The 24,482-nt window shown below is 31.8% G+C and overlaps 3 protein-coding genes across 6 annotated transcripts in view; 2 read left to right on the plus strand and 1 right to left on the minus strand.

Annotated features, from left to right (window-relative positions):
• Positions 1-1,985: 1,985 nt before the first annotated feature.
• Positions 1,986-8,377, plus strand: Setx (probable helicase senataxin). Its single transcript, XM_083043434.1, has 7 exons — positions 1,986-2,345; positions 2,808-2,921; positions 3,020-3,163; positions 3,254-3,482; positions 3,608-7,694; positions 7,764-7,974; positions 8,070-8,377. Exons 1-7 carry the CDS (start codon positions 2,274-2,276, stop codon positions 8,178-8,180), a joined length of 4,968 nt encoding a protein of 1,655 aa, XP_082899560.1. The 5' UTR covers positions 1,986-2,273; the 3' UTR covers positions 8,181-8,377.
• Positions 8,378-8,485: 108 nt separating this feature from the next.
• Positions 8,486-11,800, plus strand: Agt (O-6-alkylguanine-DNA alkyltransferase). 3 transcript variants are annotated; one of them, XM_083044417.1, is made up of 2 exons: positions 8,486-9,157; positions 9,774-10,072. In XM_083044417.1, exons 1-2 carry the CDS (start codon positions 8,607-8,609, stop codon positions 9,784-9,786), a joined length of 564 nt encoding a protein of 187 aa, XP_082900543.1. In that variant the 5' UTR covers positions 8,486-8,606; the 3' UTR covers positions 9,787-10,072. The 3 variants fall into 3 exon arrangements, with proteins under 3 accessions (XP_082900543.1, XP_082900648.1, XP_082900602.1); XM_083044522.1 differs by lacking the exon at positions 9,774-10,072 and adding an exon at positions 11,675-11,800 and having other exon boundaries at positions 8,487-9,162; XM_083044476.1 differs by having other exon boundaries at positions 8,489-9,162.
• Positions 11,801-11,940: 140 nt separating this feature from the next.
• Positions 11,941-24,482, minus strand: part of LOC145939264 (uncharacterized) — a 62,347-nt gene continuing 49,805 nt past the window's right edge. The window contains exons 10-20 of one of the 2 annotated variants that reach the window (XM_083043568.1): positions 19,737-19,891; positions 15,415-15,609; positions 14,909-15,015; positions 14,508-14,674; positions 14,230-14,385; positions 13,967-14,034; positions 13,570-13,650; positions 13,265-13,426; positions 12,763-12,960; positions 12,402-12,506; positions 11,941-12,114 (exon numbers count right to left, since the gene is read on the minus strand). In XM_083043568.1, the coding sequence (XP_082899694.1) occupies positions 11,981-12,114; positions 12,402-12,506; positions 12,763-12,960; positions 13,265-13,426; positions 13,570-13,650; positions 13,967-14,034; positions 14,230-14,385; positions 14,508-14,674; positions 14,909-15,015; positions 15,415-15,609; positions 19,737-19,891 (1,528 nt within the window). In that variant the 3' untranslated portion in view covers positions 11,941-11,980. Of the gene's footprint in view, positions 12,115-12,401; positions 12,507-12,762; positions 12,961-13,264; positions 13,427-13,569; positions 13,651-13,966; positions 14,035-14,229; positions 14,386-14,507; positions 14,675-14,908; positions 15,019-15,414; positions 15,610-19,736; positions 19,892-24,482 lie in introns of both variants that reach the window. The other variant, XM_083043516.1, reaches the window with a different exon arrangement.

Here is a 24,482-nt window from a genome sequence, read left to right on the forward strand (position 1 = left end):
ACACCAGCGTACAAATTTTTTAATACGATAAACATATAATGAGGATGCGTCGCACAAGGTCCGCGTCAAAAATGTATGAATTTCTAATATTTTAAGACGAGCCAAAAATTCATCGATTATACATTTTAATAGTACATTTATTACAGAATCTTTTGGTACCAAGCAGACAACAGCGTACAAACTTCTTCATTTGCTATACATAAATTAAGGATGCGTCGCATAGGGTCAGCGGTAAAAAAATATCGATTTCTAATATTTAAAGACGAGCCAAAAATTAATCGATTATACATTTTAATAGTACATAGATTACAGAATCTTTTGGTACCATGCAGACACCAGCGTACAAATTTTTTAATACAATAAAAATAAAATAAGGATGCGTCGCACAGGGTCCGCGTCAAAAAAGTATGAATTTCCAATATTTTAAGACGAGCCAAAAATTCATCGATTATACATTTTAATAGTACATTTATTACAGAATCTTTTGGTACCAAGCAGACAACAGCGTACAAACTTCTTCATTTGCTATACATAAATTAAGGATGCGTCGCATAGGGTCAGCGGTAAAAAAATATCGATTTCTATTATTTAAAGACGAGCCAAAAATTCATCGATTATACATTTTAATAGTACATAGATTACAGAATCTTTTGGTACCATGCAGACACCAGCGTACAAATTTTTTAATACGATAAAAATAAAATAAGGATGCGTCGCACAGGGTCCGCGTCAAAAAAGTATCAATTTCTAATATTTTAAGACGAGCCAAAAATTCATCGATTATACATTTTAATAATACATTGATTACAGAATCTTTTGGTACCAAGCAGACAACAGCGTACAAACTTTTTCATTTGCTATACATAAATTAAGGATGCGTCGCATAGGGTCAGCGGTAAAAAAATATCGATTTCTATTATTTTAAGACGAGCCAAAAATTAATCGATTATACATTTTAATACTACATAGATTACAGAATATTTTGGTACCATGCAGACACCAGCGTACAAATTTTTTAATACGATAATCATAAAATAAGTATGCGTCGCACAAGGTCCGCGTCAAAAAAGTATTAATTTCTAATATTTTAAGACGAGCCAAAAATTCATCGATTATACATTTTAATAGTACATTGATTACAGAAACTTTTGGTACCAAGTAGACAACAGCGTACAAACTTTTTCATTTCCTATACATAAATTAAGGATGCGTCGCATAGGGTCAGCGGTAAAAAAATATCGATTTCTAATATTTTAAGACGAGCCAAAAATTCATCGATTATACATTTAATAGTACATTGATAGCAGAATCTTTTAGTATTTTTTAAACATATTTTTATTTTGAAATTTAGTTAGTAATTTAACGTTTTCATCAGCTAATTTCTTTCAAAAACCTATTAATCGAATTAAATAAACTTTGTATTATTATGTACTATATATTATTATATATATATTTGTGTTATTATTTTAGAAATATCAATCTTTTCAATATGAAACCGATGAATGGTGCGCGCGTAGCATGCGCTTCTATTGTTCTTGTTGTCTATAAATTATGATTTATTTTTTTCTATTTTTCTGTTTTTTGTATCGATATTAATATTATTATGTGCACATATACAGATCTATTTGTTAAATGTATACATATAAATATTTTATTAATACATATATATATATTATATAAATACATATATGTATATACACATAAATATTTTAATAATAATGAAAGATATTTTGATGTTGAATTGCTATTATATTAAAATAAAAAAATATTACTTGCATCTAATGAATTATACAATAATTAAAAAGGGTTTAATGAGAAACATATTTGATTTATAATTTTTCTGTTTGAATATAGTACGGACAAGTACCAAACGATGATTTTACCGGCAGTGAGGAAATGATTTAGCTATGTAGTTTTAGTGTTTAAAATAGGTAGCAGTATTGCCGCTAGTCCCGCTAGTAAATTGAAGAAAACAGTGGCGCTTGCATTTTCCCCCATTTTCGTATTATTTTCTGTTCCTCTCTTTGAAATAAACAAACAGAATAGAAGTTTGTTTTAAGTCGAAATTTATTTAATTGAATGTGTTGGATTAAATGTGAATTTATGGATTTTTTGCTTTAACTAATTTTTCGTCAAACTAGTGAATGAGAACGAGCGAGAAAACATATGTGCAGAAAATATAAAAGTATTTTTCATGTTCGTGCAAGGTTAACATGAGATCGCGAGTGTTACTTGTATAAAAACGTTTTTTTTTATATACGCAATTGCACAGGATGAATTTTGTATTACAACGGCTGCACAATGCAGATAAAACGCGCATTGTCTTGGACGTGCCCAATCATTCTGTAAGATACTCTTTCATAAATTATTACATTTAAACATTGTATACAAGCCGGGTAAAACTTGCTTCACAAGAGCTATAATTGCATCAGAGAAGAAAAGTTTTCACTTAAGCAATCATAAAGTTTGAGCTTTTATTTAAATCTTTCGCTTTGATGATTACTGTTTGAGAAAATATTAACTTTATTATGATGCAAAGTTAATCTTAAGCACTAATAATTTAGTAAAGTGGTACAACTCTTTCTTTCTCTTTCTTTGTTGTATTTTTTTACATATGAATAAAATTACAATATTATATTACTAATGTATACTATTAATATTAATACATTTTAAATATGAAGATTTATGTATCTTATAGAAGATCTAGCTCGATTCGTTGTAACTATTTATTTCTATTTACATATATATACATATATAATTTATTTTTACTTATAAATTCTTTTATTATAATTGTTTGAATTTTTCAGTACCCTTGTGGTAGAGGCAGGGAAAATAAGATTATTTGCCTTAGTCTACTTATATCCCGTAAACATTGTATATTTGTTCGTGACTCTGATGATTTATATATCACAGATTATGGCGTATGTATAAAATATAATTATTTTGATACTGTCAATTTTTGATTAGCAAAGTATATATAATAAGTTTATAATATTAAAAAACTCTTGAAATTTTTCAGAGTGGAAATGGTGTTTTTATCAATGGAGAGAAACAACAACCTTTTTATATGGTCAAACTAAAAAAGGATGATATTATTGGACTTGGTTGTGCAAATATTGATTCAAATAATGATACATTGTATAGTTACAAAGTTTGCATTGAGGTAGAATAGTTTTGGATTAGTATTTAATATTTGTAGCAAAGACATTTCTGTGTGTTTGTTATTAAAATTTAATTAATGGATTTTTTTTAGTCATCAGCTCTTGATACAGAAGAAATTCGTGATACAGAAAAAAGTGTTTTGTCAACCACAGTTTTAAATAATAATACACCATCAACAATATCTTCTCCTACTTCTCCTACTGAACGTATTTTAGGAAAAAAGTATGGAATTAATACAGATTGTGATACAGAAGTGCCAACAAAAAAATTAAAAAACATAGATAAAAATACACATATTTCTAAAACTACTCTATCGAAAGGTAAATTTTTTTATTTTTTTCAATAATAGACAAAAGAAACATTCCATTTATGATATATATTGGGATATATATTTTGTAATAATTATATTTTTCAATGAACTAGATAAATTAAATTTTTGTTGCAGACAATAAATCTAATTTTTCTTGTAATAATCAAAATTCAGCCAGTAGCAGTGTTACAAGTAATTCCATAGAAACTAGAGCTTATATTGTGGATATAGAGACAGAAGATGACATTGAAATAATTCATACCTCTCTCAAAAAGAAAGTAAAGAATCAAGATTATGATCGTAACTCTGCAAAAGATTTAAACAGCAATAATAAATCGAATTTCAATGAGAAAATGGATATCATCATTGATGAAAATAATAAAGATGATAATGGTGATAGTAATAAAAACGTAAACAAAATAGATGTCAAAGAAAAGTTAAATAGCACTGATAAAACAAATAAAACAATAAATCTCCCGAAGAATTTAAACGTTGTACAGTCCGAAGACCAAATCATCATATTGGAAGAGCAAAACACAGATAATGATGAAGAAGAATCTTTGAGATCTGTTAACATGACTTGCGACACATCATTGATTAAATTGAAAAAAATAAAACATGAACCAAAGACACGATTTTCAGAGATTGATATTATTGATTTGAGTGATGACGAAGAAGGAGTATTTCCATGTTCCCAATTATTTGATATTAAATATGAAGATAATACAGAGCACGAAAGAGAAATTAAACAGGAATATATCAACGATGATCAAAACATTGAGAAAATTGGCCTGGATATAGATGACGAAGTCATCTTTTTAACGGACAGTGAAGATGAGGATAATCCATGGTTGGAACGATTATCTAGAAGTCAACTGGTTAACGAGGACAAAAAATCTGATTCGGATAATGCAATTGTAAAAGACGAAATCGATTTGGGAATTTGGGACGAAGATGATATCTTGACTATAAGTACAAATATAGACAATTCTAAGAAATCAGAAAATATTAATAATAATGATAATAATAGTAACTTATTGACGACAGAACTGGAAGCGGTAGATATAGATGATGTCAGTTCTTCTAACAAGTCTAGTTCGAAAAATATTGATGATGCAAATAAACGAAAAATAAACGATGATGCAGAGCTAAATGCAGAATTGGATAAACAAACATTACATGTAAAAAGTACAATACAAAAGTCAGTTATAAAAAAGTCAGTTATAACATCAAGACGATTAATTCCAATAATAGAACCATTAAATTTACCTGTAAAAAGAAATCGAGCCGATTGTAGTAAAGACAAAACACAAAAAGTTACAGAAAAGTCTTCGAAGTTAAAAAAAAAAAAGATGTCGGAATTAAAAAAGAAAGTTAATGAAAACTTCTACAGTAAAAATCAGGAGCATCATGAAAAAAAGCTTAAATCGACGACTGACTGCCATTCATCAAGGGAAGCGAAAGCTATTTCTAAGGATGAAAGAAAGATGATAATCGAAAAGAGGAAAATGAAATTGAAGGAGCTTGCTGAAGAAAAAAAGAAACTATCTGTCAAGAGCGATCAGAATACTAAGCGCAGAACTACTACAGCGATAGCTAAAGTATCCTTAAAAAATCGAAACGATTTTCTCACTGAGGATTTTCTCATTGAGGAAGAGTCCTCATCTACTAAATCACTTCAAGATAAGTCCACGAACGTGCCAAACTCGAATAATCAGTTTAAAGAACGATTAAAAAATAAAGCTGATATGCTGAAGAAACCTTCAACTTCTCACATAGGAACGCAGAAATTACATCAGGAAGATGATGTTGCTAAAGATTCAATAAATATTATTGTCAGATCATTAGAGCAGTCATTGCAATTGAATAATATAAACACTAATCAAATACCTACAGATAGCAAACAGGATTCCAAAGTGACAGATGACAGAGGAAGCAAGAGCAGCAGTAGCAAAGGACTAAAAGGACTAAAAAGAAGGAAGAAGAGTGATCTATCCAAACAAGGTAGATCAACTGAATATGATTCCGCTGTGGCACAGAAAGAAATTTTCTCACCGAACAATATGAAATCGTGTTTGAAATTGAAATTGAAATCGAAATCGAAAGAAAAGAAAAGAGTGACTTTTGAAGAAAAATCAGAAATAAGAGAATACGAAATCGATCAGTATAATTCTCTAAAGAGATTGGTGGGGAAAGATGCACCTATACCTGTGAATAAATTAAAAACACCTACGACCAGTGCGGAATGCAGCCCAAAATTGGAAGAATTTCTACTTTGCATTTTCAAGTGGAATCCAGTATGGCTCGAAGAGCAGCGATACTTGAAGACCGAACCGCCAATTACATTGCACTGTGAACTTCAAACTATGAAGTTAAACTATGATTCCTATAAACAGTATTATAACATCGCGATGCCTCTCCTGTTACTCGAAACATGGTCCACTATCACCAAAGAGTTTGAAATGATCGAGAAGAATAAACAACGTGTTACCATGATGTGTTCCTTGGTCGAAAGTTCTACATGTATTTCAATATCATCGACTAATTTATGCTTGACAACTCTGAAACTTGAAGTGTTGGTTAAGAAAGAGGATCTTAATAAACAAGTGCATCCCATTTATGGGGATCTAGTGTATTTCGAGTATATTACGAATGTACATGGAAAGCAAACCGTTAACAGGATATTTGCATACGTCACCAACATGTATCAAACGATCATCACGAATTTCACGCATTACAATCAGGATCTAAGGAATTACGTCAAAAATCCACATGCTGTGATAACGTATACTTTATTGACACGACCTCTTCAGCATGATATTCCTGTAAATAGAGTGCAAAGAGTCCGAACGGTTATGTATTTACGAGCGAATATCAGAATGGTACAAGCATTGCAATATCTTCCTCAATCGCCCCTCTTGGAGTTGATTTTGAATCCTAAAATTGAGGAATATCAATTGCCACCGATGGATGAGAAGTTTACGTCTTCTTCGCTGGTTACGAAAGACAATTTAAATCCGAAACAGATGGAGGCTGTATACAGAGTAACGGAAACCGTGTTGAGGAGAGAGTCTAAAATATGTTTTATTCAAGGACCTCCAGGAACCGGCAAGTCTAAGGTGATTGCAAACCTGGTGACCCAAATATTACACGGTGAGCATACAAACTGGAAATCTTTGAGGATTCTAGTTTGCGCACCATCGAATGCCGCCATCGACGAAATTGTGTTAAGACTTCTAGACATCAGGTCCAAGTTGAAGAAGAAACGTTTCAATATGGTACGCATTGGCCGATTGGAATATATGCATTCAATGACTAAACCCATTTCCGTGACGGAATTAGCGAAACGACACTTGGGGAGATTGACGCAGGAAGCAGCTTGTTCGGATAGCACCGAGGATCTGGCGATATTAGAGGCACGGATCAATTCCCTCCAAGCCGAGCTCGCGAGTTCTCAGAATATGGACGAAATGAAGAAGAAAGATTTAACGAGAAAACTGATGGAAACGACGACGAGACACGAGTTATTAAAATGTGGTAAATCGATGAACGAGCTCAGTGCAAAAGAACGCGCCAAGTATCAGCGTATCACAGAGAATATAATTCTTACGGGCGCCGATATAATCGCTTGTACGCTTTCCTCCTGTTACACTAATCAAATGGAATCGATTTTCGGGGGCTACAAGGAAAAGATATCCGTCTGCATCGTTGACGAGGCAACGCAGAGCTGCGAAGCGGAGACCCTGATACCATTGATGCTGGGAGTGAAAACGTTGGTCTTAGTAGGCGATCCGAATCAGCTGCCTGCGACTATCCTGAGCCAACAAGCGAAGAAGCTGGGATTAGATCAGTCGATATTCTCAAGAGTACAGAACGTCTTCGCGTCGAAACAGAACAGTCCTATAATAATGTTGAACCTGCAATATCGTATGGATTATGCCATCTCGTATTGGCCGAATAAATATTTCTACGATGGAAAATTGAGAAATGCTATTGAATTTAGAACGAGATTCCCATTTCACTCCTACAGATTGTTGGAGCATGATTTCACGCAAAACGATGATAAATTTTCCAACACCGTCGAGGCAGAATTCGTGGCCAACTTAATTTTAGCCATGTTGACATTTGCAAATTGGGAGAAGATAAACGCCAGCATTTCTCTCGGAGTTCTCACGCCATACAACAATCAAAGAACTCTTATATTGAATAAAATAAACGAGAAGTAAGCAATAATTGTTTCTTCTTTTGATAAATGTGCATAAATTTGTTATGAATCTTGTTGACTCTTTAGGATATCTCCAGTAGCGGATGATCTGAAAAAGAAAATCAACCTTGAAGTTAATACAGTTGACAGTTTCCAAGGTCAAGAACGAGATGTTATAATTATGTCTTGTGTGAGAAGTCGTGGTATTGGATTTTTATCGGACAGGCAAAGACTCTGTGTAGCACTCACAAGAGCTAAACACAGTTTGATACTGTGTGGAAATTTCAATACCTTTTTGGTAAATAAAACATAATTCTTGAATTTTAATTCTAGAAAGTTTCTATTTCTCTGTATTTTTTTAATTTAAATCAACCATGAATTTTTTATTTACAGAAAGATCAAATGTGGAATACATTGTTATCCGATGCAAAAAGTAGAGGTGTTTTATGTCGTGTCAATGCAAATGCAACACCTAATATAATCAAACAATTCATTATTAAATAGGGAAAGTGTAATAAAATTTTGATATATTCAATATATTATGTATAAGCTATATTTTATATGTTTTGTACACATTTTATGAATATCTAGCTTAGTACCAGTATTTAAATATATTACTTTATTTTTAAAAAATGTATTATAGAAATTTCAAGAGAAATACTACTTAATGCTTTTAATATTTTTATGTTTTGTATATATTCTCATAAATTCTTTTATCATTATATTTGAGAGAATAAAAGAATATAAAACTGTTAAATATATAACGCTTGATTTCCGACCAATCAATGCTAAACTGCTGCTGCGCTTGCGTTCATTCTTCATCAGATACACGTGATGTAAACACAATCAGCTGTTCAGGAGAACTGTTCAAAATAAATCTGACATTCGTTGATAACACCTGTATAAGTGATATTCTTTAACTTCGTAATCATGGTTGTATTTCGAAGCATAACGGAGGATAAATACAAGAATGAATATATGACGTTCCAACAATTGTATGCGTTTCACGAGACACCTTTTGGCAAGTGTCTCATTGCTATAACTGACACTGATGAAGACGTAATTTACTTAGGATTCGTCGAGGACGAGAGCGAAGCTCTGAAAATTTTAAAGCAGAAATGGCCGATGACTAAAATATTAAAAGATAACGAAAATAAGACGAAGAATATAATTGAGAAGATTTTTCATCCAGACACATCCCATCTGCATTCCGTTTGTGTCCTGATGAAAGGTACAGAGTTCCAAATTAAAGTGTGGCAATCTCTGATAAGCATCCCTAAGGGAACGATCACTACGTATGAAAAGATTGCCCAGATGATAGATAATCCCAGAGCTGCAATAGCAGTGGGAAATGCAATTTCCAAGAATTATATTGCATACCTTGTACCATGTCATCGTGTGAAAGGGAAGAATGGCAGCAATAAATATACTTGGGGAGTAGAGCGGAAGGAAGCTCTTCTGGAATATGAAAGCCGACATGTGTAAGGTAAAATATTACAAATATCTAATCATTTTTTACTCATATACGAGGGTAAGTCAAAAAGTAAAGGGACAAATAAAGAAAAATACATTTATTTTAACCTATGTGGAAAATTTACATATCATTTTTCCACATAATCCCCACCAACATCGATAAATTTCATCCACTACTTAAGCTTCTGTATTTCATCCTGGAAGAAAGATTTGGGTTGGATGCGTAGCCAGTTATGCACCACTGCAATCACCTTCTCATTCGAAGAAAAATTTTTTCCTCGTAGTGCTTCTTTTAATAAACCGAAAAGATGAAAAGAAAAAAGAAAAAAAAAAGAAAAGAAATACTACGAGAAAAAAAATTTTCTTTGAATGAGGTCATGGTGGGGATTATGTGGAAAAATGATATATAAATTTTCCACATAGATTAAAATAAATGTGTTTTTCTTTATTTGTCCCTTTACTTTTTGATTTACCCTCGTATATATATATATATATATATATATATATATATATATATATAAATTCTCTTTGTATTATCAAATATCTTAAAAGTATGAATAATACTTAATCAATTAAAAGGACACATAAGAGTCTTTTTTTCTTATAATTTTCTGTTAATTTTAGGCATGCAACATAAATCGCACAAATACAGTGGTGATAAATATTTATTTTTCTTATATTGGACCATGTAAAAGTACAAAAATTCCTTTCATTAGTATAATAAAATACAGTGAACACACATGCATATCTCCTAAAGATCCTTCTTTTGATTCCAAATATTTCTTAAGGATACCAGTTATTGTCACATATATTTACAGTACATTTTGTTATGTATATATCGATCAGTTATATAATTCTGTTAAATTAAATACTTATGTATAACTGTAAATGTAAACTAAAATAAATAGAAATTAAAATTGTCATTATACGCAAATCACATACTTTGATGGAAATTAATATAGCTTCTGACAATGCTTTGAATTATGTTTTGCGGAAATAGAAATATGTATCTATTGCAATTTATATCTTTAGATCTTATTTTAAGTAATCTCTCTTAATTCTGTAACACATATCTCACACATTTTATTATTGCTTACTCTCTTTTATACAGTTTTTACACATCCTCCAATATAATTACAAACGGTAAACTTTATTCACTACTATTTATATTAAATACAAGTTAAATATTAAGAAATGCATTTATAAAGACGTGAAATTAAATTCTCGGTGATATTAAGTTTACATTACTATAATATTTTCTTAATATTTGTAGTATTTTCTGTACAATTTATAATTAGGCAAAAGTAATGTGTATTTTTCGTTAAATCTGTTACATTATCAATATTATACACTAATAAATAATTAATAAGTTTACACATATATGTACACTTATCTTCATTGTTCATATCAGTTTAACTGTGAGAACAAGTTAAAACGAATAAGTATTTTTTTACATAAAAAAAAATTTTCTTTGATTAAAAAACTTTGTTTTTGAATCGCCCTTTCATATAGGTGAAAATTGTTTTTTTTTTTAATATTAGATATTTATTTTCACATTTGCGAATTTGTCTCTCATCTTAGTAAATATGATAAAATACATTTCAATTCTAAAATCCGTAATCACACAAAGCATGAGGCACGCCTTAACTCATCTTAACTTATCTTCTTAACACTTTTACACAGAGAGAGAATTTGTAATCTTTTATTCCTTTACAAAATTCGATATGTGTTTGTCGCAAAGATACATTTCTTTTTATACTTAATATTACATATATATCTTTGCTCATTTATCTCTAATAGAGAATAAAGGAAACTAGAAATTGAACCATATTAAAATAGTAGCTTTGTGTCAGTCTTTGAAACTGTATAATTCATATATTCTTTTGTTAAGCTATATTTATTTTATTATGGCTTGTTTCTCCCCTACAAAAATTCTACAAAACTTTAAAAAAGATCTTATTTCATTTACATTATCATAAAAAAAAATATCACCATCGAGTCTAAATAGTACAAGAGTGTATACAAATCTGACAAGTGTTGGTCTTGTTTAATTTTAAAAAATGTCATGATAATTATAAAATTTTATCTTTGAATATATTTTTCCAGAAAATAAAATTAATTTATTATTACATACATAAGTATTTACAAAATTGTAGTCAATTCCTTTTTTACTATCGTATTTATATTTTGTGATGTTTGTTTCATAAGAAAATCATTATTTATTTACATGCAAACAATGATTCTGTGGATTTTCGTGAACGAAAATCTCGCGTAAAACTTCTTGTATCATATGAAGCAATATATAAACATGACTGCCGAGACCTAATCTCCCGTATCTATCTATTAAAACTAATTAAATAAATAGTAATGATCCACAGTACATATAAAAAAAAATAGCGATCAATCACAACTTTATCATCGGCGAAGAGTTTATAATGTATATAGGTTTAGCTCTATTTCTTTTGCGTTTTCTTCAAAATAGTTAAAAAAATACTCGCATTCATGAAATATTTCTGTTTTGTAAGATTTTCAGAGATGCAGCTCACTCGATGGAACAACGAACATATTCTCATTCAATTATATAATTCTATGAAATAGTAATGTCGCAAAACGCGGAGTGATGTGCGCGATGAAAAAAATTAAGTATAAACGTATGTATAAAAATTTTCTACATTTTCCACAATATCATATCAAGTCGGTCTTCGTAATAAATAAGTGGTCTTCTCACATCTCTTGATTGTCGGTCAGACAAAAATAACAAAAATGCAGCAATGTGTGCATCAGTATTCATTAACTACCTCGGTAACTATTGACTCCGAAAGACGGTGTCATTATTCAAGCTTATACAAGGAAGCTGCTTCGAAGAACGCAATGACGATGCTGACAAGAAGTAAGAAATTCGTGCACCTTCTCGATTTGAAAGAAGCTGATGAAGAAACTGTGTTTCCTGGCACTCGAGTAGTTACTGTCAAGAGAAACAATCAAATATTTATTCATTGTTTAATTATAACAATATTTAATTTTTTATCACAATATGTAAAAATAAATGAGCTTTTTAATTGAGTACATAATATTTAATTAATCTCAATCTCAATAGATTGTAAAAATGACAACAGAAAAAATGTATAGATAAAATGTCATATTTTATAATTATCTAAATATAAAAATCATTAAATTAAAACAATTGTATATTTTTAATCTAGAGAAATTATAAAAATTGAATATAGACTGAATATTAGAATTTTTTCTTACGTGATAATCTCGATCGTGGAGTCGTCGTAATTCTCATTATTGGATTATGAGGGGTCGGTTTCAACGGAGTCGGTGCAGGACTCGGCGAATTTCCATAACATTGTCCTTAAATAATATTATCATATAAAATATAAAATATAAAAATTCTCTATCTCTATTGCAATAATTACAAGAAAAATTTCAATTTTATTCATTCAGAATATTTTCCTATATGATTCTTGTATGTGTGTGCGACTTCATATAAGTATCTAATATATATAAATATCGAGTTAAAAAATTAAATCAGTAAATTAAAAATGAAATAAAAATATAATAAAAATATAATATATGAATATAAGTGTTATTTTATAAAGATATTTACCTTTTTTGTAGAGACGCATACCCTCCGTTTTGGGATCTATATTTCGTATGCAATGATCACCAGCTTCCTTGATATATATCTCTTCATCGTTGACAATCAGACCCACGAAGCATTCGTTCGTATTAGTGTCGTTTCTCATAGTATAAGTATACATTACACCTTTCTCCTCCCATTGTCCCAAGCATAGATATGTTCGTTCTAAAAGCAATGAACAAAAGCTACATACTCGGAAGTACTTTAGAAAAGAAACATTTTTGTATAAATTTTCAAATCAAATTTCATATCAATTTGTTTAAAACAAGATTTAATTTCATCAAAATATTTTATTAAATCCAGAGAAATAGAGAAATTATAATAGAAAATTTAACTATTTGTATCAGATTATATATTTTTGCAAAAATATTTATAGATTATATAATAATCTTTTTCTAACATGTCTTAATAATATATATAATTTATCTGTTTTTTATTTAGTTTAAAAATTTTATAATTGTATGTATACCTTCATATAGTTCTCCGGATTCGCAGTCGCTCACTTTAAAATACATTATTTCCCGAGTGTTGCAGTTGCTGCTTAATTCCGCACACATTCCTGACAGATCTGTTATCATCCCTGTATACTGGCCCGTAATTGGACACGGTGATTCCACTACGCGCTCGATACCTTGTTACAAAATATTATTATATTCAATAGTAATAGTTGTGCATTTAAAAATATGCGATTTAATATTAAAATACAAGTATTAGAATATAAAAATCACTGTACAGATATAACTTATGAAGATCTTATAATATGTATTTACTTACGTGCTTGAGTCATCCACACCAGATTGTCCAGATTGGGATCGTCGCATAAACTGTCCCGATGAACTGGACTAAAGACCATCCCTGTATATATTGAGTGATATTATTTTTATTATATTATAACCAGTTGAAATCCGTCAGAAATAAATTAACGAAAAAAAAGTTTTTTCTCAGAGTTAATATTGTATAGTTATTTATATCTTATACAATTATGTTTTTTATTATTATTTTAATTAATCTTTTTATTATGATTTTATATTATTTTGATTTTATTGAAATATTGCAACAAATATTTTTATTCTTGGATTCTCTCTTGAATATTCGAAGTTCTTGAAAAATCACAATTAAGGATAATAAAGTTGTTGCATAATTACGAATTGTATGGAATACAAGTAATTACCTATCGTAAATTCTAATACATTTTCACTGCGCTGTCTCATCATTAAACACACAAAGGCAGCTTGCTCACTGAAATTAAAAATAAATATTCATTTAATTTTTTAATTTTTACTATTAGTAAAATAATAGAGACGATGAAGGAACAAGAATGTTACTGTATCTATAAAAACAAATTTATTTTATAGAGAAAGAAAGAGAATCTCATTTCTTAATTTTTTTTCGATAAAATGTATATGTATATAAATAGTAAACAAATTAACTTACCACTGATCTTTCGAATACACAACGTAACGGCCAGTCTCTTCGTTGGACTCCACCGTAATGAAGGTATAACTATTATAGCCATTGAGATCGGTGAAAGTCATAGTGCCATTAACTATGAGAGACTGCTCCCACACACCTTGCGCCCATTTTGGGAATCTAATATTTTATTAGGAGAGCATATAGATTTTATTATAATTATGTCAATATATATATTACTTGTTAAATATAATTTAATAACATATCTAACGATATAACAATAATTATTGAAAAATACTCACGTGGCAACATGAGTCTTCACATAATCTGGCACCTTCTTTTGATTTAGACTTTTGCTCAAAATCAAAGTCTCATATCCGCTAGTCGAATTATTTAAATCTTTTGTGCAGCTCGAGTCGCTACTAAATGCCATATAAGTCTTTCCTTTTTTGTTATCTACGTGGAATAGCTGAAAATTATATTTTATTTAGCACGAGAAATTAATAATTTTATATACAAAAACGTATGTATTATGTATATATAATAAATCTTAAAATTTATATTATATATTATAGATTTTTTAGATTTATTTAATTATTATATTGAGAGAGTCAATAATAAATACTATATTTATCATTTTGCAATGTATTAGACAAGTACACTTCTTTATGGTCATTTCATGAGATAAATTCATGTAACGTACCCCGCATCTATATTTAAGCGTGCTATCGTCGGCATTGCTATTCCAGAGAGCAAGATAATTAGAACCATTCGGTCCAGGCCAACTGCCCAAACAATTGTATGTGAGATCTGCTAAAACGAGATTATAATAATGTATTCCGAATTCGCAACTTTTTTGTCATTGCTTCAATTACAATAATTAATCAACTGGCAATAATAACATTGTATTTAATATACAACAATACATTTTATTTAATGATAATAATATGTATGAACAGAATTATATTTGTTTATTGTATCTAATTTATAAAATCTCGATCGCTATTAATTATTTATTGAAATTTAAATCTATATATATATATATATATATATATATATAAAATATGAATTGTTTTTCTCACATACAAATATATACAAATATATGTATAAAACAATATATATTTACTATAAATATATTTAATGATACGTATATTTTTCCTTTTTTATCATATCTATGTTAAAAATTGCGAGAAAGTAAAGAAAACTTACTGTGCATTTCGAAGTTGCATCGTTTGAAGTTTAAATGTAAGATTGAACCATCCGGGCAATTATTGAATTCGGAAGAGAATGTGTTGCACTCGAATGATATCGCGGAATTATTGTTGAGAGTATATTTGAAGTGATATAAACCAGCAATAGGGCAGTATTCATTCCGGATCTCCACACCGCCGATTTCTTTCGTGCCTATTGAAGAAAAAGAAGGAAAATAATTTATTTATTGACTTTTATAATTTTTTCTATAAAAAATGTTAAATTCATATATTTTTATATATATTCTACATTTATAAATTTATGTATATCTTTTCGAACACAGTGGTATAAACACACAGAGTGCATTTAAAATTTTTAGAAATCTATTACTTTTTTCACATATAACTTAAGTTTGCGAAAAATTTTGATAAAGTACAAAATCAGTAATATTTTTTATAGAGTTAAACTCGATTTGAGTACAATTTTTCAACCCACGTGGTTTCCATTGTGAGTTTTATTAGAATACATTTGGACGTGATCATATAAGGTGACCGGAATTTTCATGAATCGAGACGATATATCGAAGGATGAAATCCGCAGGTATCCTTTATTCACAAAAATCTCTTCAAAATAGCTCTCCCGGTTTTCATCGGTGCTACAATGAGATCTATAAGCAGGAAGTAACTGAAATTCCACACCACGTTTTCACCTAAAAGCTTCGGCATTTTTCACTCATTGTCAAATCACTTTTATTATTTTTTTTCACGGTGGTAATGTAAAAGGAGAAAAAAGAGAAAAATCAGCGGTGTCTTTAAAGTTATTGTAAATGCACAGATTTCATGTGAAAGTGATTATTATTTAAATGATATGTAGCATGTTTCGAATGTCACGAATTTTTTACTATTATTATTTTTTTATTTTATTTCAACTGTATTTTATCTGAATTTTCTATTAACTCCATTGCAATATTTAAAATGCGCATTTTAACCAAATTTTTACTAGCGATATATTTGTCTAAATATAAATAGCACATTATTTTGAAAATATGCCAATAGCATTTCTATCCGTGGGGTGCCAATAGTTTCGTTTTAAAAATATTTTCTGTCAAAAGTTCTTTCAAAAGAATAACTTCAGAAAAAGGTTATTATTTCAGACGGCTAAAGCATATAAATCCTATACATAAAAAATTCTCGACCATAACTTTTTTCTCCTTTTCTTTTTTTTTCCTTTATTTTTTCATGACTATGCAGTTTGTCGAGCAAAAAGTGAAATATTTAGAAATTTATTTTTCAAAATGTTATTTCTTTCTACGGTGTCGCGGTTGAGGGACTTCTATGATTGAATTCTCTTTACCCGGTTTTTTTTCGCGATTTTTATATATGTATAAGGCATTATATAGAATAAAGAATGCTTTATAAACGATAGTTTTTTCTCAAATTAAAAAGAAAAAAGGAATATACATATATATATAAGTGAAACTGTTTGATTAAAAATCGAGTTACATTATGCTAATTTTTTATGGTCTCCTAAATAAAAATATCTGAAATTATATGTTATATCAAAATAAATTATGCACGATTCCTATCAAAGTATCAGTGAAGTTTTAATTTCGCGTTCAGTATATTTATATAGAAATTGAAATATGTCTCTTATAATGGATACAAGTATTCGTTTCACAATATATTTCACATATAAATATATAAATTCATCGGACTAATGAAATACTGTAATTAAAAAAGAGATATTAAAAAAACATATATCATAATTTCATGAAACGAGATGTGAAAAGGAATGGCAGAACACGACGACAGAAAGCGTCTTCATCAAGTTAGGAATGCGTAAACATTTTCTCTTCCCAAACGTCAAACAACACGGTATAATTTAGCGAAAGAAACTAACAAAATAAATATATACTCTTTCTTTATTCGGCGACCGAAATCATCGCCGCGTGTAGTGTCCCTCGCTTATTTCACTGCAGGACGATTAGGACGAGAATCTTTTTGGGCCACTCCCACGCTTCCGACGACGAATACCTGGTTGCACGGACGACGGTCCAGAAAAAAAGAGAGACAGGAATAAAACACGACAAAGAATGGATGGGAACACGGGAGGTCGTTTCGACGAAATCTCGACGTTTTTTCTTCCAACATTCTTCCATACTCCAGAATGTTGATCGAAAAGACAATCCAAAAATTAATTATCATTTTTTTCTGTATTTTTATTTTCTTCATTAAAGGAAATTTGATGTGATTAATCTTTAAATTATAGAAATAGAGATAAGATAAAAATTTTATAATAAAAAAAATTATTATTATCTTTTTGTTTATGAGTAAATAAACTTCTATCATTATTTTTTTCATCCTGAAAAGGCTGAGACCGGTATATTTTCGCAAGCAAATTTACCGGATGTGAACTCTTCGCACATCTACGAGATTGCGAAATCGTCGTTTTGGCCTTTTTATGGGCGACAAGTCGTCCCTGAATTTCTTCGGGAGATTCGTTGAAAGACTTCACGCACGGATGTTGAATTGTTTTCTTTTGCCGGACCACCAACCCGGATTTTCGGTTCCCGTGAAGTTTCTCGCGTGTAGCGACACGGATCAAAGCGTGAAACTGAGATTACAAGCGGAAATCGAGCCGACGGTCTCGATCACGTCGCGACAGGTGTAACTTCTTGGGAGCCGCCAGGTGAACGTGCGTGATAATGTACCGGAAGCCGAGGGGATTGATGCTCATCAGTAATCTTTTTCACTAAGCAACTAATAACTAATAACAATGCACGCGAATGCGTGCATGCCCCTGTACGTTAATCTGTGCGAATCTCACGCATCTGACAATGAGAGTGATGTATTTCCTATACATTTTATTCAATTGATAATGAGTCTCGATAAAGTTGCTATTGCAACGCGCAATTTTTTATACTATAATTCGCCGATTTATCTCGATGCATGGAAAGTGATAATAAAATATTTTATCGTAAATTATTTTCACACTGAGAGAATTTTCTCTTAGAATTTATCCTGAAAATCATGGTAATCGTAGGACAATATGATATGGAAAGAATTTTATCTACTAAACTGCATAGTAAAATTAATCAAATATATTTTATATTTTATTGTAATAGATATTATTATTTTTATTGTGATAAATATTAATCAGAAAAATTCTCATAAAATTCTTTCCATACTATATTGTCCTACCATGATTTTCAAAGTAAATTCTAAGAGAAAATTCTCTCTATGCAGTCTCAGCGCCTTCATCCCTTTCGAGATCCAATCGACATCGGACTGACTCGATTTATCCATTTATCCGACCCATTCTGCATATGAATAATTATGTAAATACGTCCCAATCATCTTTAAGAGCGTTTTAATTGTCACACGCGTGAGAAAATCACGGTGCGCACACGCGTGTACGCGCTCTGCACGCGACGTGGATATCGTGCATTCTTGGGGGCCCATTGTTCCCGCGTCGTTACGCAAGCTTCATCACTTCCTTTTGGCCGCTAGGGCCCGCGGCCAATTAACGCTAATTATTGAGAACTATTAATTCGCGGACGCGCGAGTACGCCGAACTTAATCCTCCCTTCTTTTCCTCCGTATGTATACGGAGGTCGCGTTGTTTGTTCGACAAACCGGAAGCCCGCAAATTCCTCGAGTACGCTAATACGCACATTGCGTATGTAAGAATGCTAATTAATTCGCCTCAACTGAATGCACGTTATTCTTTAACGCGCGTTATGTGGTTCATAATCCACAAATTTTTATGAAAATATATATTTTTAATCAACGTCAAGTTGTATAAAAAATTCTTTGATTAAAAAATTACTAAAAGTATAAAAGAGCGCGTACATATTATTTTATATAATTTGGTAAAATCTCTTCATTTAATCTTATTATTTCATATTTCTGTTTTATTATTAAATATCCTTAATAGTTATTTACTCCTTTTCCTATGTTTATTAGAAATAATATTAGCATTAAACAAAACATCGCTAAGTCTTACCTCTAACTTATTGTCAAGCATTTATATACCTTTCTATGCGTGTTCTACATTTATTTCTGCGGCTGTCAGCAAGATAAATTTCACAATCGCCTAAGAAAAGCCGCAGTTTGCTCGACAGATACAAAAAACTTGCATTAATTCGCATTAGCAATAATTTAACTTCCTTAACCGTGAGAAAAGGCAGTTATTGAAACAGATCGTCCAGTATTACCAGCATAAAGTTGCGTTCATTATCATAAGTATGTCTCATATTTAGCCCGATGTACGTCATAGGTCGCGATTTCTGCCTTACGAGCAAATGCGCGATTATCGAGAGAAATCCGGCTTCTGCTTACGGTATAGGATCGAGGTGGAGTTCAGTGTGTCGCAGGAGGCCAAGGCAGCCGACTCGTATGTATAACACCTGTTGAGAGCTTCCGAGAACACTTCGATGATGTTTCGCGACCTCCGCAGGAATCGGAAACACCTTATGCAGTCCTTATCATGATACCTGCAACAAATGCCATATAAGTTAGTACAATCATAATATTGATATATAGTGTTGAAATATTTACTTGCCACATCTTTGATATTGAAACAGACAGAATATTGTTCTCTTATAGGATATCATTTATTTGCAATTTTTTAAGTTATTTTTTAAATGCTAAATCTCAGATTAAAATTCTGCCACAGAGTAAAGAACGCTTGAAATTAACCGGGGAACAGAGTTCTGTTATTTGTAGTTTGAAAATATAATTTTTCAATATCTTATATTTTTAATTGCTTAAATCAGAGAAATTGTCTCTGAAACTTTAATTTCAAAATCCGAAGACAATCATAGTTCAGAGGCATCTTTTATAAATTGTATGATATACTAGGCTCATCGTTGCCTTGCACATCTATGATCTCGCAAGCGGAAACGCAATATTACTTACGGAATTTATGACGCACGAATCCTGGGGCCGAGGGGAAAGATTGGAAAATTAGTAAGGACTGAAACACTACTGCCCGGGGAAAAACTTAACTGCGGGCTGTAAAGTATCGTAAGAAACGATATCCCGAGAGCCCCGTTAATGTCGACTATAAAATATCGAAATGACGATACTCGCGCCATAATATCATATATGTAAAAAATAATAAAAGACTCTCACTTTTCTCTCTTTGCTTCCTCTCATTTTGATTAAAATCTGTATAGTCTAGAACTCGCACATCAGGATTCTGCTTTGAAAATCTTGGGCTTTCAGGTATATGTCAACGTCTTCATAAACTTATATTAAATCAAGGATCTCACATCTTCATAATCTCGAGGGCCAAAAAGTTTATGCGCCTTCAAACCTCGATATTTTAATTAAACCAAAAACATGTATCTATAAGAATTAAAAGTACATATTTTATTTTCACAAAAATAAAACAAAAAATGTAAAAGAATGACATGTCGCGTGATATCAGATCCTTGAACTGTCATCGTAAGATATCTAATCTTATAGCCAGCTTTTTTTCTACTCTCGAATATCCTATAAATTTTCTCACGAAATAAAGGTACATTGTGAGACACAAGACGACACTAATGGCTGTATAATAGCGGCGCGATAGCGTCTCGATTAGAGACAGATATTAGCGCTCTCGTGACGAGCATCTCGTGAATTAACACTCGACTTACCCGACACAGGAAGTGGACAATGACAAGTGCAAAAGAAAAAAAAAAGGATAAGAACAAGGATCATTCTTGTTCCTTGCGGTACCAACGACTTGGTGTAGCAACACGCGATATCTCGAGACGAGCTAAATTAGAGTCATAAGAAATTTCGCCGGAGAAAATGCTAACAATTAAATAAATGAAAAAAAAAATGATAGTTTCTTCGTCAAATTTTTAATAATGACAAAATTGTTCTGAAATAAACGTCAAAGATATCGAAGGTATTGACTTTTTGACGCAGGGGGGTTAAAATACAAAAAGGGCAAATAAATTAAGAGAGAACGAGATAATATTGGTTCGTGACATGGTAAGCATCTGAGAAAATTCATTTTGTGAAAACAAATAATTGTTGTGCAAGATGACATGTAAGAGAAAGGAAGAGATACACTTTATTATCGCGCCGCACTATCACGACCGCTATCTGGTACCTTTTCACAAACAATTATGAAAATGACAGTAGTTGCAGAGGAGTCATTTATTCAACAGTATTTGGTGTGTATCGTGCGCAACAGAGAATCGCCGTCGCGATAAAAAGATGTTATTTAAATAATTGCGAGTTATTAGGATAACTATATAGCGCGTGCAGCCGAAAGCACGCATTCGTATATTATAAAGGGATACTCATTGAGGAATGTTATTTGACTTCGTATACATAAATTAATACAATCATTTTTCTTTTTAATTATATAATAAAGAGATTCGATATTTAGATTCCAAAAAATATTCTCTCTTAATTTTATGTTTTCTCTAATTTCTTAATAGAATGCTTATAGAAGTTTCTTTCCTTACACGCAGACATATAAAATCGTATTTACAAATTAACATAGTAATCATAAATATTATATCTCGATCGATTTTCCGAGCACAGCGAGCACAGAATGGCGCAATGGGACACCAAGATGTGTTAATCACAATGCGGTACCTACCTCCGAGATAGACGTAAATGTACACGTGAGTATTTACGACGTCAACGCATACCAGCGCTTATAATTGTAACTTCGAGGCAATACCTATTATATACCTATTTATACGTCGATATTATGCAACTTGTGGGAATGAGCGTGTGGGCCCGCGGTCGCATGGTCACCCCGATCTTTCTCTCTTTGCCATATAGGATCTCTAGACTCGCCCAGGCAAACGGCTTTTAAGAGAGCAACGTGCGCGCGCGTGCTTGGGAACCCTCCGGATATATTCGCCAACTGGAGAATGTTACATGATAGGTTTTGTCCATACCAACGACTATGCGAGTGCACGACAAGCATTCTTGTCTGAATTCGGAGTATTCGCCGTGCGATACCCGTCTTGATGGCGTCATTTCAAGTTTCTTATTTCCAGTATAGCTACACGAATGCCTTAATGCTTAAGATTAAAGTATTGAACGTACTTTTATGAAGTTTTTCTGACCAATTAATTTCTCGAAATATAAGAAAATCAAATTATAAAATAAAAATGCGAACTCTTTGCTTTTCTATAGCTTTAGCAATAAAATGTCTTACATACAGTTGCTTTATCTTTGTATTAAACTTAAACAATGTGTTTAGAGTTCATTCTTGATAGAAAAAAACATTTAATTTTTGTTGAATTAATTTTTTCTCGACCTTAATTTTTTTGCAATTAGAATATTGTTTATCTATTATATATAATGATATTCGTTCTGCTGATCAAAATAATAATCTATATAGCTTATTATCAGAATAATAGACTATATTTAGATCTCGCTATAAATAGTCTACGGAACGGTGTTAATTAACGCGTTATCGCAAACTTTTCGTGCGATCGATGTAGCAGAGAGTTCGTATAAACTGAAATGCAATTTACATTGCACGCAAAACCGAACGTCAAAAACTACACTACTTCAAACTTGTGAAACGAGTTTGAAACACGAAAGTGGAGGACACGATGCACACAACACAGGTCAATAACATCCCTTCGTCGCGTTTAATACGAAAACATTCGCATTTTATAAGCGCTTGAACTATTTTATTTTTTGTTATTTATCCTACCAACCTGATTACGTACGATTGAAATTGCGTTCGCTTTCTGTCGTGGGACTGTCGTCATCATCGTCATCCGACTGCGGTATCCCACTGACCCAAAATGTAAATTGCGCTCGAATCAAATTTGCATAGCTGCGTCTCACACGACAAATTGTCACATAGACGAAATGTAAAGTTACAAAAAAATTCTATAATTTCGCATAAAGAAGTGTTTATTTAATATTTTTCTGCAATAATATTATATCATAGTTAGCATTCTCACGAGTTTGTGCGTCCGTGATTTTATTAATGATTGATTCAACCGATTGTCAACGGAGTCGGAATCCGGGCCTCTACGTCTCACAATTAGAGTGACAAATGAGCCGTGTGTGGAGCCGGGTTAAGAAATATGCGACACGTTGTTGCTCTCGACATAGTGATCCCGGAGGAGAGCTAGCTCGTCAACGCGAACTTAGAGAACACGGAGGCGGGATACATGGAAACTGGAGGAGAGACGCTCGTACCGCATCTTCGGCTAGTCACTCCTCCGTCTCTTCACGGAGATTAATGATAGAAGATGGTATGCAACAGGCCCTCTGTTCTATCCAATCGCTGGAGGTGGGGCCCGTTCGGCGAGCGCGAGCTTGCAGCATCCCCGGCGACGATGTATTCTCTTCCGATGCCGTTTTTCACCGGCTTTAAAGCGATTGTTGTGCCATGAAACGCATAAGCGCGCCTTGTACCGGACGGTTCACGAGCGAACGTCATCATTTTCTCTCTCACATTGAAATAATATCGTAATGATTGACGAGACAATATTTTTGGAAGAGGCCAGAAAAACTGAATTTTTATAAATGTTCAGGAAATCTCTAATTTTTACCTTTGCGCCTCTTAGAGATTGTTTTGTCAGTTTGCGACAGTTTCCTTGCAAAGGTATAATACAGACATAATACAGAGATTTTAAAATAAAAAATAGCTAACTTTGATGTTCTATTTTTAATAAATAATTATATCACGTTTTATAATCTCACATGCATTTCGAATATTATTACGTTTGTGGTCGTGTAAGCCGGATACATGTGTGACCGCATTATAATCCTTGCAAAGAACCAACCGGAATTCGCCGGGGATCCTATTGAAGAAATTTTCGCGGCAGACGCGGTTATACAGCGATTATCTTCTGTGTGAGAACATTGCCGACAACCGCGTGCGTGGAGAGGCAATTTACGCGAATTCGCATACAGCTTGTCGCCCCAGCAAATTATTATTACAAACTGCGATTATCGCTTAATAACTGCGACCTTGCTGGTAGAGACTATCCTCGCGACAGTGACGCATGAACGTCATTGTCGTTTAAATAACGCGTGACGACCACGTTTCGTAAAAATTATCATCGTGGGACACATCGATTAAACGTTGCGACGGAAGGC

The sequence above is a fragment of the Prenolepis imparis genome, unplaced genomic scaffold (genome assembly GCF_030444845.1).
Source record: "Prenolepis imparis isolate NDT839.2.m4 unplaced genomic scaffold, iyPreImpa1.0 SCAF_1, whole genome shotgun sequence".
NCBI classification, from domain to species: Eukaryota; Metazoa; Arthropoda; class Insecta; order Hymenoptera; family Formicidae; genus Prenolepis; species Prenolepis imparis.